Source organism: Marmota flaviventris, chromosome 2 (genome assembly GCF_047511675.1).
Source record: "Marmota flaviventris isolate mMarFla1 chromosome 2, mMarFla1.hap1, whole genome shotgun sequence".
In the NCBI taxonomy this organism is placed as follows: Eukaryota; Metazoa; Chordata; class Mammalia; order Rodentia; family Sciuridae; genus Marmota; species Marmota flaviventris.
Window position 1 is genome coordinate 135,714,434 of NC_092499.1, and position 15,823 is coordinate 135,730,256.

At 38.1% G+C, this 15,823-nt stretch overlaps 2 protein-coding genes across 6 annotated transcripts in view; one reads left to right on the plus strand and one right to left on the minus strand.

Moving 5' to 3' along the window:
* The window catches only part of Znf774 (zinc finger protein 774), a 596,184-nt gene that overhangs the window by 17,714 nt on the left and 562,647 nt on the right, over positions 1 to 15,823 (plus strand).
* Positions 5,233 to 15,823, minus strand: part of Pde8a (phosphodiesterase 8A) — a 166,301-nt gene continuing 155,710 nt past the window's right edge. For 2 of the 5 annotated variants that reach the window (XM_071608578.1, XM_027955601.3), the window contains 3 exons: positions 13,674 to 13,841; positions 7,167 to 7,296; positions 5,233 to 6,573 (listed from right to left, as the gene is read on the minus strand). In XM_071608578.1, coding sequence (XP_071464679.1) covers positions 6,467 to 6,573; positions 7,167 to 7,296; positions 13,674 to 13,841 — 405 coding nt within the window. In that variant the 3' untranslated portion in view covers positions 5,233 to 6,466. Of the gene's footprint in view, positions 6,574 to 7,166; positions 7,297 to 12,927; positions 13,185 to 13,206; positions 13,479 to 13,673; positions 13,842 to 15,823 lie in introns of those variants that run through there. The other 3 variants (XR_011706711.1, XM_071608580.1, XM_071608579.1) reach the window with 3 other exon arrangements.

The window sequence follows — 15,823 nt, forward strand, 5'->3', positions numbered from 1 at the left end:
CAACCAAACCTGGAGTCTTCCTGGAAGCAGACCTCTAGGGGGTGGTAGCAGCCATAGTGACTGTGGTTGTTGGCAGCAGGCAACGGGTCAGCAGTAGCTGCAGCTGCAGTGGCAGTGTCACCAGGCGATCTTGGGGGGTCAGCAGCAGTGTTGGCTTCAGCTGCATCCAGGGCAGCAGTGTCTTCTGTGACAGCAGCACCCAGAAAGAAAACCTCCAGGCAACCTCAGGCTGGCAGCAGCAGAATCAGAGGCAGCATGGTGATAGCGGTGCAGACAGCAATTGACTGACAGGAGACTTCTGGTTCAGCAGCAGTGACCACCGCGGAAGCAGCAGGATTCCCAGAGGAGGTAACAGAGGCCATGCCCAGAGAAGAGACCTCAGTGTCTGCTGCCTCCAACAATTCTTTGATTCCAGTTCAGGTTTTCCTGCCCTAGCTCTGGTTCTTATGGCTGTTATGAGTCTGTTCCAGAAAGCCATGATTTCTTGTATTGCCTATTGGTCTTTCCTGTTTTTGAGATAGCCATTTGTTCTGTCCTTACTTTTATACATTCAAGAAGTTTTTATGCTAGTCTATTCAGTTTTCCACTTGTTAGAACCTCTGAGCTCCTTAAATGTGGGAGATGTAAAACAAGTGTCTCATTTTTTATAGTTGCATGGTATTCCATTGTATAGACATACCATAACTAATTTTCTTGCTTTTTGTGAATGATATGCATTTAATCCTTTTTTCAATCTTTTACTGTTACAAACAGTAACAGTAAATAATTTGGTGGACATCATTTCCCACATGTGTGAAAATATCTTATTTTTTAGTTTTGGGTGTATATTTATTCTTTCATTCATTTATTTATTTATATGTGGTGCTGAGAATCAAACCCAGTGTCTCACCACATGCTAGGCAAGTACTCTACCACTAAGCCACAACCCCAGCCCTGTGAATATCTTTAGGCCAAAATTTTTGAAGTAGAATTGCTGCATCACTGTGCATGTACATTTGTAATTTAGAAAGGTTTGGCAGATCTGTCCTCCATGAAGGTTGTACTAACTTACACTTACCTGCCAGTATGAGAGCGCCTGTTTCCATACATATTAACATGCTATCTTCAATCTGAAAAAATGTAGTCAAATTGGTTCTAATTTGCTATAGATTAATTTCAGCATGAACTTTAGTTTTAAGAACCTTTTATATATTTTCTATGAACTTTTTGTTATTTTCCTATTTTTTTTTCCCCTACTGAATATCCACGGGTGGTGGCACATGTCTGCAATCTTAGCAATTTGGGATGCTGAGGCAAGAGGACTGACAGTTTGAGGCCAGCCTGCCGCAAAATAGTGAGGACCTGTCTCAAAATTTTAAAATGCTTTAAAAGGCTGGAGATGTAGCTCACTGGTAGAGTGTCCTGGGTTCAATCCCCTCAATCCCCAGAAGTGAGAGAAGAAAGTTTCTAAAAATCAATATTGTAAAAATAAGCTTTTTATAAAATGAATTAGATGTTTCCCCATTGATATATAAAATATTTTAATTTTCAGGTTTTCAAAATATGGCTTCCATTTATGTATACTAATCAGAAAGACTTTTCCTTTTTATTAATAACTTTTTTTTTTTAATGTGGTGCTAGGCAAGGGCTCTACCACTGAGCCACAACCCCAGCCCTCAGACTTTCTATATTGAAAGACAAAATATTCTTATAGATGCTTGTTACCAGACATGGTCTCCATATATTTTTAAAAAATTATGGAAGATTTCAGGATGTAGTAAAGTATAGCAATAAATACTCTCAAAAACCAATGTACTCACTGCCAGACTTAAAATCATTTTGCTTATATATATGCTTTAGTTTGGTTTTAGTTTAGGGTTTTTTGTTTTTGTTTTTTTCCATTGAAAACAAAAAATGTAGAGGTAGTTCTTTCTGAAGGTCTCCTCAGTACTGTACCCTCTCCAACAGCCAACGTCACTGCCATTGTGGAGTTGGAGTGTATGCTTTTGGTCTTGGTCAGAGACCTTATTAATTTCATGGGCCTGGGTGTGGCTCAGCAGGAGAGTGCTTGCCTGGCATGCACCAGGCCCTGTTGTATCCCCAGCACCATCAAAAAAAAAAAAAAAAAAGAAGGCAGTGTGAACATGGAGACAGAGATTAGAATGTTGCATCTACCTGACAAGGAACATCAAGGATTGCTGACAATTACCAAAAGCTAAAAATGAAGTATGGGATGGTTTCTCCCTCAAAGTCTACCTTCTTTTCAGACTTCTGGCTGCAGGAAGAAGGAGAGAATAAATTTACATTGTTTTAAGACACCCAGTTGGTGATAATTTGTTAAAGTATCCCTTGGAAACTAATATATTTCCTTTTGTAGCCAAAAGTGGAAGTGGCATTCTATCACGTTTGCTATATCTTTAGCTAGAAGGAAGTTGGTAAATACCAAGAGGCAGGGATCATTGGGAGCCATCTTAGGAACTGTCTACCACCCCATGCCCCTCTCTGAATACCCTATCACAATTTCTTTATCCATTCTTCTACTGAAGATATTTATACTGTCTCTACTTTTTCACCATGACAGAATTCTAGAGTAAAAATTCTTCAAGTGTTTTTCTTTTTCAATATTTTAGGGTTGTCAATGGACTTTTAATTAATTAATTTATTTATTTGGGTGCTGAGAATCGAACCCAGTGCCTCACACAAGCTAGGCAAGCGCTCTACCACTGAGCCACAATGCCAGCCCCTTCAATGTGTTTTCTAATGCATTTTTGTAAGGTCCTCTTGAATCAAAAAATAAAGTTGCTGATTGGGAAAATTTAGCTTTTTCCAAATTGCTCTCCAAAGTGGTTGAACCAATCATTTGTTCCTATTATTAATATTTGAAAGTTCTCATTTTCCCATACTCCCATCAATACTTGGTATGATCAGACTTTAAAACTGTTGTTAATCTGAAGGGTGTAAAATAGTTTGGGTTTTGCCCATATTGACTTATAGGCATTTTAATATAAACTCTGGCTATGAATATTTTGCTAGTTGTAGAGGTCATCTCCAAATCTGTGGCATTTTTTTTAAAGCTTGGTTTATATATTTTGTCATATAGAATTTTTATACTTTTTTTTGCGGGATGGTACCAGGGATTTAACTCAGGGACACTCAAACCACTGAGCCACATCCCCAGCACTACTTTGTATTTTATTTAGAGACAGGGTCTCACTGAGCTGCTTAGCACCTCACTTTTGCTGAAGCTGGCTTTGAACTCGTGATCCTCCTGCCTCAGCCTTGAGAGCCACTGGGATTACAGGCATGCATCACCATGCCTGACTGAATTTTTGTACTTCTTTTGTGTTAAATCTTTGTCGTTTTAAGAATGTTCTCCACATTTCAATGTCAAAAGGATTTTTTTTTAACAGAAATCTTTTCTCATCTTTTATTTGTACTTCTGCCATTATCTTTTTCAACTCATGCCTTTTCTTTATATCTGTCTTTAATTGGGTGCATTAATAACATTGTTTTTCTTTGGTTTCTTTTCAATGATCTTGAGTTCCATACCTTATTATTTTGATAATTTCCCTAAACTTAAAACAAATCTCTCTTGACCTCCTAAACATTTAGCTTACCTATTTTGTATATGTGCTTTCCTTCGTTCCTGCTTGTCCCTGGTAGTTTTTTCTCCAAAATACTGTGTTGTCCAACTGTTTACCAGTCTCTGCATGCTCACCTTCTGCAACCTACCTCTTTTTATGGGATTCATCTTACAGAAGTGCATCTCTTAGCAGTTCTCTACACAGCAGTCTGTGATGAACTCTGTCTATATGTTTGAAATTATTTTACCTTCATCTTGAATTACAGTTAGGTAAGTAATTTTAGGTTGATAATTTCCTTCAGTATTTTCAAAATGTTATTCTTTTGTCTTCTGGTTGTTACAGATGAAATGTCTGATGGCAGTCTACTTCCTTTGTCAGGGATCTGTCTTAGTTTTTAAGTTCTACTTTTTGTGCTCAATGTTACCTGGTTTAACTGTGTTATGTGGATTTATTTTATGTATTGAAATACATAAAGGACTCCAAAGGCCCATGTTGTAAAAACTTAGTCCCCAGTTTGGTGTTATTGGGAACAGATGGGCGTAGTCAGGAAATCCTCTGGTCATTGAGAACTGCCCTTGAAGGGGACAGTGGGACCCCAGTCCCTCCTCTTCCTCTCCCTCTCCCTCAATTGCCTACCATGAGATGAGCAGCCTTGCTCTAGTATGATTGGTTGCCAAAGGTCCAAAGCAACAGGGCCAATAGGTCATGGTCTGAAACCTCCAAAAGTATAAGCCAAAACTGACATTTCACTTTATAAGTTGATCAGATATTTGTCACAGTAATGGAAAGCTAACACATATCCTACTTGGAATTCATCACGAGGAACTCTCAGTCTTCCTCTGAGTAGTGCCTCTCCCCATTTATTCTCCTTTCTGGATCTGTTAAAACATATTTTCTACCCTCATATTTTAAGTTTTCTTTTGGTATCTTCCATTTTTATTTCTCTATACTACACTCTAAGTGAGTCCTTGACTTGTTTTCCAATTTACAAATTCTCTTTTTAGTCACATCTGGTTTCCCATTAAACCTATACACTGTTTGACTATATCATCCATAGCTTGATAGTCTATATGGTTCTTTTCCAAATTTATCTATTCTGTTAAAAAATTCTCTTGGTTTATTGTAGTTAATTGCTTCTTTTATCTCTTCAGACAAGTTAAGCATATGCAGCTTGGTGTCTCTTTCAGATTATTCAATTACTATTGGCTCTTTGTGGTGAAAATTCCATATATTATATGCACTGCTGTCTCCAACCTCATGATGGCTGAGTTGCTCATGTGGTTCATTTTCTTTTTGTTCTTGGCACCTGGAGGAGGAGGAGAGAGCTTTCTACCTAGCTCAGTACACAATGATCAGACTGCCTTAATACAGAAAAAAGGATCCTTTGTTTCCCTAGACAAAGAGACCCCTTCAGGCTGACCCTGTTGGCCCTCCACTGTTCTGACATCTCTTAATGGGTACCAGGTACCCAAAGACCCATCTTTGAGCAAAGTCTCTCTGTCATCCCTCTCATGTGCCCTAGGCTGCTGAATTAAAGTTAATTCCAATAATTTTCAATATAATCATCTGGACTCATGCCACCTTGGAAAAATCATTCACTAATCTGGTCTGTAAAATAAAGATGTATTTGTTGAGAAAAAGATTAACCCAAAGAAAGGGCAACAAATGATTTCTTAAAAACAAAAAGTTTAATTTCATTTTTATCTGGAAAAAACATACCAGCTTAAAATGAAACAACTAATGCTTTGACCTGTCATCAAGTGTCATTTTTTTATGGCATTATGCTTATTCAAAATGTGAAGATACAGAACCCTTATAAATTTCTGGAATCAAAGATTCCCCACTGCAGATGAAAACTGGTTGGTTATAAAATGTCAATTCATTAAATATTCCATGTTTGTTTGCATTTTATTTTTATAGGGAATGTTTTTTAGAAACAGTACAAAATGAAGCAGACTTTTGGAAATCCAATTATAGAATTTTAAGAAAAAGTTATTAAGTCCTAATTTTTCTTTACAAATCAAGAAGGGTGTAATTTTACTTTGGGATGTCACTTGCAAAGCACATCAATCAGCCTGTTCAGAGCCTAGATTCTATATGATGAAAGGAGTCTTCTCCTTTAGTTCTCTACTATAAGTCCAAACCAAACCATTTTTTTTTTCAAATAGTATCAATCAGAAAGGAGTTTAACATACACAAATATTTCTATAGTGAAGTAAAAATGTATCATTTTTAAATTTGCATTATGAAAATAAGTCTGTACACCAAGTAATGCATAATGATACCAATCGTGTAAATTTGGTCATGGCATGTGATGTTGGCTTTGGCTTTGAAGTGTTTTTAAACTCATAGAAAATATGGACTTCCAATAAAATAAATAAACATTTTAATAACTGATTAATAATCAACTACAAAATTTCTCTTTTGTTTATTTGCTACTCAATTTTAAAAGAGAAGTCACTTTCAGTAGTGTTCCAAAGTGAGTGATTGCACCTTCTATGATGTGAAAAAAGTTGCTAAAGATCCGATTGCCACTAGCTGTTCTGAAGTGCTGAACATATTTGAGAGCAACTGTTTGCAGCCAGACAGTCTGTCACTGGCAGGAAATCCATCAGTACCCCTCTGTAGGTATGACCGAGGCTTCATGTGAACAGGAGGCTGATGCAAACTGGTTCTCAGGTGCTTTTCTGAAGAGCCCCTGCAGCCCTTGCTAGTGGCCAAGGCTGACATTATGGTATCGGTTGGTGACTGCAGGTGGTTACTGATGTCACCATGTGTTTTACAGGCTTTGCAGATGAGGGAATGGTTCTGCTTAATACTGAAGGCCTAAGGAACTCTGGCTGCCCTCAGGAATTCCAAATGACTGGAGGCACAAGATTTCAGGGCCCATGAGGCCTCCTGCTCTACTCAGGAGGAGGTCGGAGGCTCCGAAGCTTCATTTCATCCAGTCCTTTCCAGTATTTAAAGTTGTTGTCAAGATGCTGCATTAAGTCAGGAAGGTCCACAAAGGCTGGAGAGAAAGACAGGAATGCAATGTCCTTTTGTGACTTTGTTAAACAGATTTAGGCTTGCCTTTTTTTTCTTTTTTTCCCCTAGACTGGGGATGGAACCCAGAACCCTGCACAATTCTAGGCAAGAGCTCACCACTGAGCCACACCCCAGCCCCTAGTTTTAGTGAGAGCATTTTAAGGAACAGAGACAGATGGAGTAGGCACATAATGCCAAGGAGATGTGGGAAAACACACCCAGAAGCTGGAATGAAATTAACTCCTGAATCAGCCCTACCTAGCACTCTGATCAGCTTCACTGGATCTGGCATTTATCTGTTGTGCAGCCCTCAGGGCACAAGGAGCCCAGGGAATATCAGTGGGGTCTTTTTCTCTGATAATCTTTTATTTGATAGGCTTTTTGCCCCCTCCTGCAGGTTGGGGTATTAGTGAGAAAATGCACAAAGAACACCCATCCCTCCATGATGGTTCATTTCTTCTCATCCCCTCTTAAAAGTCTAAGCCCCAAAGTGTGTTCTGGGTTCAGATGCACTATTTGCTATTTAATATGCAGTTTCTTGTTTTTTAAAGGAAGATATGCTATAAGATTTCTTACCGTCCCAAGCATCAAACATGTCTGTGATGAAGTAATCTATAAAAGAGATCTGGGATTTGGGGATGCTGCAGGTGTTTCTGTCAAAAACCGGCATTACCACAGGCAAGTTCTGCTGCTTCTCTTCATCAGTCTGCAAAGCAGAAAATGTCCAGGTCTCCAGATCCATGTCTGGCTCCATCCCACTTCTGAGCAGCCCTTCCCTGATGTCCCCTGGTAGCTTGTGGGGAGAAGCCGCACAGCGCTAATCAAGCAAACTAGATGCCTAGATGTTCTGAGTGGGAAGGATTCCATGCTGAGGGGCTTGAGGATCCCCCAACTCAATCCAAAATCTAGAAGTCTTTTAGGTAAGAGTTTCAAATGGTATCTGCAGTCAGCCAGCTGTCTACTGCCATCCTTCCATTGTGGGGAAGGCCCCCTTAATTGGGCTCCATAGTAAGAAACAGCCCCATTCACAGAGAAGCACCTAGTGGCTGCTTCTTATCTACCACTGAATTATCTTACTTAAAAAGGTTCTGAATAGACCTCTAACTAGTAAGGAGATTGGATCAACAGCTAAAAATCCTTCATACAAAAGAAATTCTGGGTCAGATGGCTTTACTGGTGAATTCTATGAAACATTTTTAAAGAATTAAGGGGCTGGGGACGTAGCTCAGTGGTGGAGCATCTGCCTAGCAGGCATAAGGCCCTGAGTTCAATCCCCAGCACCACCAAAAACAAAACAAATATTTAAAGAATTAAGAGTCCTTCTCACGCTCTTCCAAGAAGTTGGACAGGAAGAAACACTTTCTAACTCATTCTGAAATTGAGCAGCACTGTATCAACAAAGCCAGACAAAGACACTACCAAAAAAACTATAGGCCAGAATACTTTATGAATGTTGATATAAAAATCCTCAACAAAATACTAGGATGAATTTAGTATATTAAAAGGACCATGACCGCAGAATTTTTTCCTGGAATGTAAGGATGGTTCAACACATGAAACTCAATGCATATATACTTCAATAAAAGAATAAAGAAAAAGCCCTATATGATCTAAACAGTAAATTTTATGTATATAAATTTTACCACAAAAAAAGGAAAGAAACCTGTGTCCCAAAGTGCTTGCAGAATTTTATATACCTGTCACTGATAGCAGTCTAGTTACCTCACATTTTCACCAACATCTGATCAGTTTTTAAATTGTTAGCCATTCTGCTGGATATGTGGTAATATTAATTTCAATTTTCCTGATGAATAATGATGTGCAGTACTTTTTCATGTGCTTATTGGCCATTCATAGTATTTTTTAAAATATTTACTTTTTAGGTGCAGATGGACACAACACAATGCCTTTATTTTAATGTGGTGCTAAGGATCGAACCCGGGTCCCACCAGTGCTAGGTGAGCGCTCCACCGCTGAGCCACAATCCCAGCCCCATTCATAGTATTTTCTTTTTGTCTAGTAGAATAATTGCCCATTTTTAATTGGTGTTTGTCTTTTACTATTATGTCGTAGTTCTTTAAATACCCTGGACAGAATTCTTTGTCAGAAATGACGTGTGAATACTTTCTTCTAGTGTGACTTGCCTACTAATTTTCTTGTCTGTGTTTGGAAGAACAGGGTTTTTTTGGTGGTAGTGGTTGGGGGTTGAGGCTTGAACCCAGGGCCTTGTGCATGCTAGGCAAGTGCTCTGCCAACTGAACTACATCCCCATCCCTGGATAAGTATAATTTTTAGCAAAGTCCAATTTTCTTTTTATGGTTATTGCTTTCTGTACCTAAGACATCTTTGTCCATTTCCAAGTCACTGAGGACATTCTGCTGTGGTTTCCTCTAAAAGTTTCATGGTTTTATCTTTTGTATACAGATCTATGATTCACTGTGAACTGATAATTCTCTATGGCATGAGACAGGAGGAGTTGTGGTTCTTTTGTTTTCTTGGCACAGAGATATCCTCTCACTCTAACAACACTTACTGAAAAAAATTTGCTTTCCCTACCGTTTGTATAAATGTGATCTGTTTCTATTTCTTTCCTTAGATGTATCTGCTATCTTTACACTAGTACCACACTGTGTTGGTTACTGTATTAAAGCCAGATATTAAGTCTTCCAACTTTTTTTTTTTAAGTTTGCTTTACTTATTCAAGGTCCTTCACATTTCCATATACAATTCAGATTCCATTTTTTCAAATTCTCCAACTGGGATTGTATCAAATTGAGACATCAATCTGGGAGAAATCAAATCTTAGCATTTGTACCTTCTGATATATGAACATAGTATATACCTCGCCATTTATTCAGGTGTTCGTTAATTTCTCAGCAATGTTTTGTGATTTTCATTGTTAAGGTCTAGTCATCTGTAAGTAATTTTTTGCTTTTTGCTATTATAAACAGGACTGTATTTTTAGTTTCATTTTCTGATTGCTGCTAGTACATAAAACACAACTGACTGAGGTATATTGATATTGTTAAATCAAATTTACCTATTAATGCTAGTAAGTTTTGTACCTTCCTTTGGAATTTTTACATAAAACGTGTCACCTGCAAATAGAACAAACATTTATACTATTTTCTGTTCTTTATGACTGTTTTTTCCCCCTTGTTTATTGTCATGGCAAGAATAGGCACCCTTGCCTTATATCCAATCTTGGGGATTCAATACTGCACCATTAAATATATAATGTTAGCTAAGTTTTTGTAAATTTTTTTAAAAAAAGTAATTTCTATCTTGTTCAAGTTTGCTAATAGTTTCTATGATGAGTAAATGTTGAATTGACATTGTTTTTCTGTACCTATAATCTCATGTGTTTTTTCTCCTTCATTCACTTAGTAAGATAATTTAAAATAATTTGTTTTTCTAGTAGTAAATTAACATTGCATTACTGGGAACAACCGATTTGGTGATGACATATTATCCCCTCTACATATTAATTTGATTAAATGCTCTGCATCCATGCTCATGAGAATAATAAACTGTGATTTTTTTTTCTCCTGGTATTTTCTCTGTCAGTTTTAGGTAACAGGCCTCATAAAATGAGATTCTCTATTTTTTGTTACAATCTGTAAGAGGGACATTATTTCTTCCTTAAAAGGTTGATATAAAGATTCCTCAGTTTTCTTTGTGGGAGAGTTTTTTAATAGGGTTTCTTTAAAAAGGATTTACATAGGTTAGTTTTGGTAGGTTTCAAGGAATCTGTCCTTTAAGTTGTCAAATATGTTAGTATAAAGTTCACAATTATTTATTATCCTTCTAAAGTCTGAGACTTATTGTGACTATCCCCCTTTCATTTCTGATATTGGTTATTTGTGATCTCTTTTCCTCTTGATTAGTCTGGGTGTACTTACCAATTTCATTAATTAATCTTATTAAAGAACCAACTTTTGGCTTTAAATTTTTACTGTTTTCTAGTAGCTTGAGGTATTTCTTTTTCCCCAATAATAAAGTAAAATTATAAATCTTCCTCTAAGCACTGTTTAAGCTGCATCCCAAAATTTTATTTTTATTATCATTTAATTCTAATTATTTTCTCATTTGCCTTATATTTGACCCATGAATTATTCAGAAGTGTTTGATTTCTAAATGTTTGGTATTTTCCTAGATATCTTACTTTTAATTATTTCTGATTTAATTGTACTGTGGTCAGAGAACATATTCCATCTGATTTTTTTCCCCCCTGAGGCTAGCCTCAAACCTTTTTTAAATTTTTATTGGTTCTTTTTATTATACATGAGAGTAGAATTCATTTTGATATAATTATAGAAGCATGGAATATACCTTATTCTGAGTAGGACCCCATGCTTATGGATGTACACAATGCTGGGATTTACTATGTGTATTCATATATGTACATAGGAAAATTATTTCAGACCGGCCTCGACCTTGTGATCCTCCTGCCTCAGCCTCTCGAGTCACTTGGATTGCTGACAGGCACCACCATGCCAGCTTCAGCCTCTGCTTTGAAACCTTGAGTGAAAAGCAAAAACCAACCAACCAACCAACCAGACTCTTGAGTGTTTAGTCCTAGCTTTTAGGATACCTGTGTTTGGCACTTAAGGCCCTGAAAGAAACATCACCCTATTTGCCGGCTGTATCCTTAGCTCTACTGTTCTTCTTCAGAAAATCCAAAAGCCAATTATTTCACATAAAGATGAGGGCCAGGACTGCAAGACCTTCTAAACAAGACCCAGCTCCTCTGCTGATGCATGTACACGTGGTCCTAAGGGGTGATCACAGGACTGCTGTAGTTAGGTACACAATGAAGGGGAGGACCAGAGGGAGATTAGATCAGTGGTGAAGCTCATCACCGAAGACCACATGGAAATGAGAGCATGAATTAGGCAATGAGCCTCCATCCCCCATTTCTCTATGTCAGTTTTCCAAGAGAAGTTTAATAATGGGGATTCAGAGGTCAAGGCTGTGCACCTTGAATGTGTCTTGGTTCATCTTCTGGTCCCTCCTGGAACCCACCCCCAGCAACAAAGGGAAGAGGCGAGGGACCTGATTTCCCAACCTGTCTTCCAATCTCTGCTCCTCCATCTGATTTTTTTTTTTTTTTGCGGGAAGGGGGTACCAAGGAATGAACTCAGGGTCACTCAACAACTGAACCACATCCCCAGCCCTATTTTGTATTTTATTTAGAGACAGGATCTCATGAGTTGCTTAGTGCCTCTCACTTTTGCTGAGGCTGGCTTTGAATTTGTGATCCTCCTGCCTCAGCCTCCCGAGCCTCTGGGATTATAGGAGTGCACCACTGTTCCTGGCCTCCATCTGATTTTAATCCTTTCTGAAGGCCCAGCCCATGCTCCATCTTGGTGAGTGCACCCTTTTAGTTAAAGGCTGTGTGTCCTGCAGACAGCCTCTGTATTCTCTAAGTAGTAACTTAAGTCAGTTGGCTGACCTTATTTAGATCTCTTGTGTCTTCACTGATACTTTAATCTGGTTCTGTCAATAGATGAATGGGGGTTTTAAAATCTGATTGCAGAATTGTCTATTTCTCTCTTTGATTCTGTCATTTTTGCTTCATTTATTTTGAAACTGATATTAGGTTTCTATACATTTATAATTATTATGTGTTCTTACAGAACCAAACCTTTTATCATTATAAAGTCTCCCATTTTATCTCTGGAAATATCCTTTGTTTTGATGTCTATTTTGTCTGAAATTAATACGGCCAGTCCAGTCTTCTTATACTTTAAATCTGCATGGTATATCTTCTTCCATCTATTTATTCTAAACCTATCTGTTCTTTATATTTAAAATATGTCTTCTAGACTCTGTATTGTTTTGTTTTTTTAAACCAATGCTGAAGAATGTCCTTTTAAGGGAAGTGTTTTGTCCACTAACATTTTAATGGAACTGAATTTAATAGTATTGATATTGTTTGTCAGAGCTAGCATGTTACTGTTTTCTTTGTTCCCTTGTTTTTTTTTCCTGTTTCTCCCTTGAAATATTCTATTTTAATATATTTTCAATTCCATTATAGTATGTCTATTAGTTTTTAGACTACAGTGATTGCTCTTGGGATTACTATGTATCCTTCACATTGGACTCCACTGAGCTAATACTGTAACACTTTGTGTAAAATCTAGAACCTTGGACCCTTGTTAAGTCTATTTTCTTTCTTTCATTCTTTGTTTTAGTTGTCATATAGACCTTACAGCTATACATTATACATCCTATGATACAGTGTTAGAAGTTTTGTTTAAAATGGTCCTTTTTGTTTAAAATGGTTTAAAATTCAGAGAAATTTAGAGAACAAAAAAGTCACCCAGGTATTTACCTGTTTAGGTGCTTTTCATTCCTTCTTGAAGATCCAGGTTGGCACATCATTTCCTTTCAGCCTTAAGCACTTCCTTTAACAATTCTTGTATTGTAGATTTACAGGTAATGTATTAGTTTTTCCTTATCTGAGAATTTTTTTGAAATATTTTTCTTTGATTCTTGAAGGACATTTCACTGGATATAAAGTTCTGGGTTGACAATTTTCTTCTAATAGAAATTTAAAGATGTTTCAGTGTCTTCTGGCCTTCACGGTTTCTGACAGGAAGTCAGAAAACATGAGATCATTTTTCTTCTGATAAGTCAAGTGTTATTTTTCTCTGGCCAATTTCAAGATTTTTTTCTGTATCTTTGACTTGCCTCACAATTTAATCCTCAACAGGCTTTTGGAATCTGTATGCATGTCCTCTATCAAATCTGGAAAATTCTTAGATAATATATGTTCTGATTTTTTTTTCCCCTAACCCAAGACAATATGGAGGACAGATGACTCCCTTAAAGTGCTTTTAGGAGAAATCTGTCAACCCAGGATTCCATACCCAGCAAAAATTTCTGCAAGAATGAAGACAGAATAAACAAGTTCTCAGATAAATGAAAACAAAACTCATTATCAGTAAATATGCAATACAAGAAATGTTCTTCAGGGACAGGATTTCTTTAAGAATTCTATTTCCTAGTTTTAAGTCCTTTACCACTGATGATTTCCATCTGTGTGTGTGTCAAGGTACTTACGAGGCACCATCTTACCTGAGAAAAATATTCTTCTGAGATGCGTGCAGCCCACTCAATGCAGTGCTCCAGGGGCCGGCAGGGGTTGGACACATCAGCACATTTAATCAGCATTCGTTTGATCAGAGTGCGGTTCTCTGGAGCCCTGAGCATAGTGTTTACGGCTTCCTGGTCTTTTTCAGTTTCCTGAAACATGAGAAGAATTCAAAGTGATCAAAATGGGTCCTTTGTGCCAAGCCCCCTCTTACTTGGTAGGGCCCCACTGTAAGCACAAAAAAGCTTTGGCCAGGATCCATAGAGTTAAGGGTCTCACAAAACAGCTCAGCAGGACCAGGGGCTGGCGCACACACCCTTCCCCTTGCCTCTTCCTTCTTTTCCTCTTACTCCTAAATCTTTCACAGTTGCCTTTTTCTTTCTGTTCCACTATTTCTCTTTCCCTCTTTCTTACTGAAGATCAGTTTTATTTTTTTATTATACTTACTAAAAAAAAGTATGAACTGGAAAAAAATAAAACAATTTTTCCATCCTCATAACAAAGGGGTTCTTGTGGTCCCTCAGGCTTCCTGCTTCCTACAACACAGGCCGATGATAGGTGTGTGTTTGGGGAATTTTTAGCCTTCAGTATACCTAGATCATTCAGATATAGTGATATTCCATTATGCTGCTATAAAATTTTTGATGTACAAAAGACTTAAGTCATTCTCTTTTAATTTCCACTTACAAGAAGACTTTATGGAGAACGTGGAAAGTTTTACTATTAAATTTTATAAAAGAACACTGGGATCAGAGGTGAAATAACCAATCCAGAGCTCCCCAGCTAAGCCAGGATAAGAACTTAAGTTCTACCTTTTAGTCCCACATCCTCCCACTCACATGCTGTCTCCTTCACGAGGAGCCCTGGTCCATAGTGTAACAGACCACCTGGCTGTAGGCACTTTGAAGAGAACTTGGGTTGGAAGAGTGCACCAGGGTAGTCAGCAGTGACAGAGCGATCACTCCCTTTTGAGCAGTGTTCCCTTATTAACTGATTTAGACATGTGATTTCAATGTGCAACAGCAGTTGAAGGAGGCCCAACAGTCCCATCTCAGCAGGGACAGATCTACCATCAAGGTGTTAGGTAATAACTAGTAATGAGCAGTGAAATACATGGCAAGGTCACAAGTATTCTTTAAATTACTTCAGGGTCTTCTTTTAACTATTCTCAAAGTGGACGAAAAAGAAAATGGTGACAGTTAATCTGTTAAAAACATAAGAGCATAGGAGCTCACTGGAAGATACATCATGAATAAGAGGTTTAATGGAACTAACTCTTGCCAGGCAGGGTCCATTGAGGTTGATGTGAAGCTAGAAATTATGGTCATACATGTCTCCATCTATCTGGGAAGGAAGATTCCTTTAGTAGTTCAGGTGCACTAAGGTAATTTCTGACCAGCTACTAACCCCACATCAACACAGCTCACATCAACACAGGATTGATAGTAGATGAAGCCCCTCTGAATAGGATGGCTATCATGACAGTTCTGAAGAGGATGAACTAAGGTCAAAAACTCCACTACTCAGGAGTTGAACACCTGACTGGCAAAGGTTGCTGAAGGAGGACCCAAATTTTCAAGTCAACCATAGAACAGTAATAAATTTGGAGAAAGCATTATCTCCTTTATTGTTCTCTGCTCAGAGATGGCCCTCTCTTGAGGGCCTCAGTTGCTGCTCTCACAGTGGATCTGGTGTGATGCCCATCCATCTTATGCCTTAAGCTTCCCCCTCCCCACTATAAAGAAACGGAAATGGTACTGAAAACTAGGGCGAGCACTGAGCCATGCCTGTTTCCACAGCTGGGGTCTCCTGCCTGGCTAGATGTTTAATGTTACCCTTGCCAAGTAGTTGTGGATTTCATGCCTCAAATCCACAAATGAGGAGCAAAAATGTTGCCCTGTGACCCAAATTCAGGGTCCTTCCTGACCCCACCCTACTGTGAGGGGAGCTGTTGCTACCATGGAATGAATGTGCCTCCGTGGGGAGTGTCCGAGAAAAGGCTCCAACTGGCCCTAGAATGCCCAAGAGGAGAAGAGAGGAGATATTTATGAGAAAGGGAGCAGGAATGGTGAGTTTTCACTCAACTCTTTCTGCTAAGTTTTTATACTCAATGATTTTTTAACCAAATGAAAAC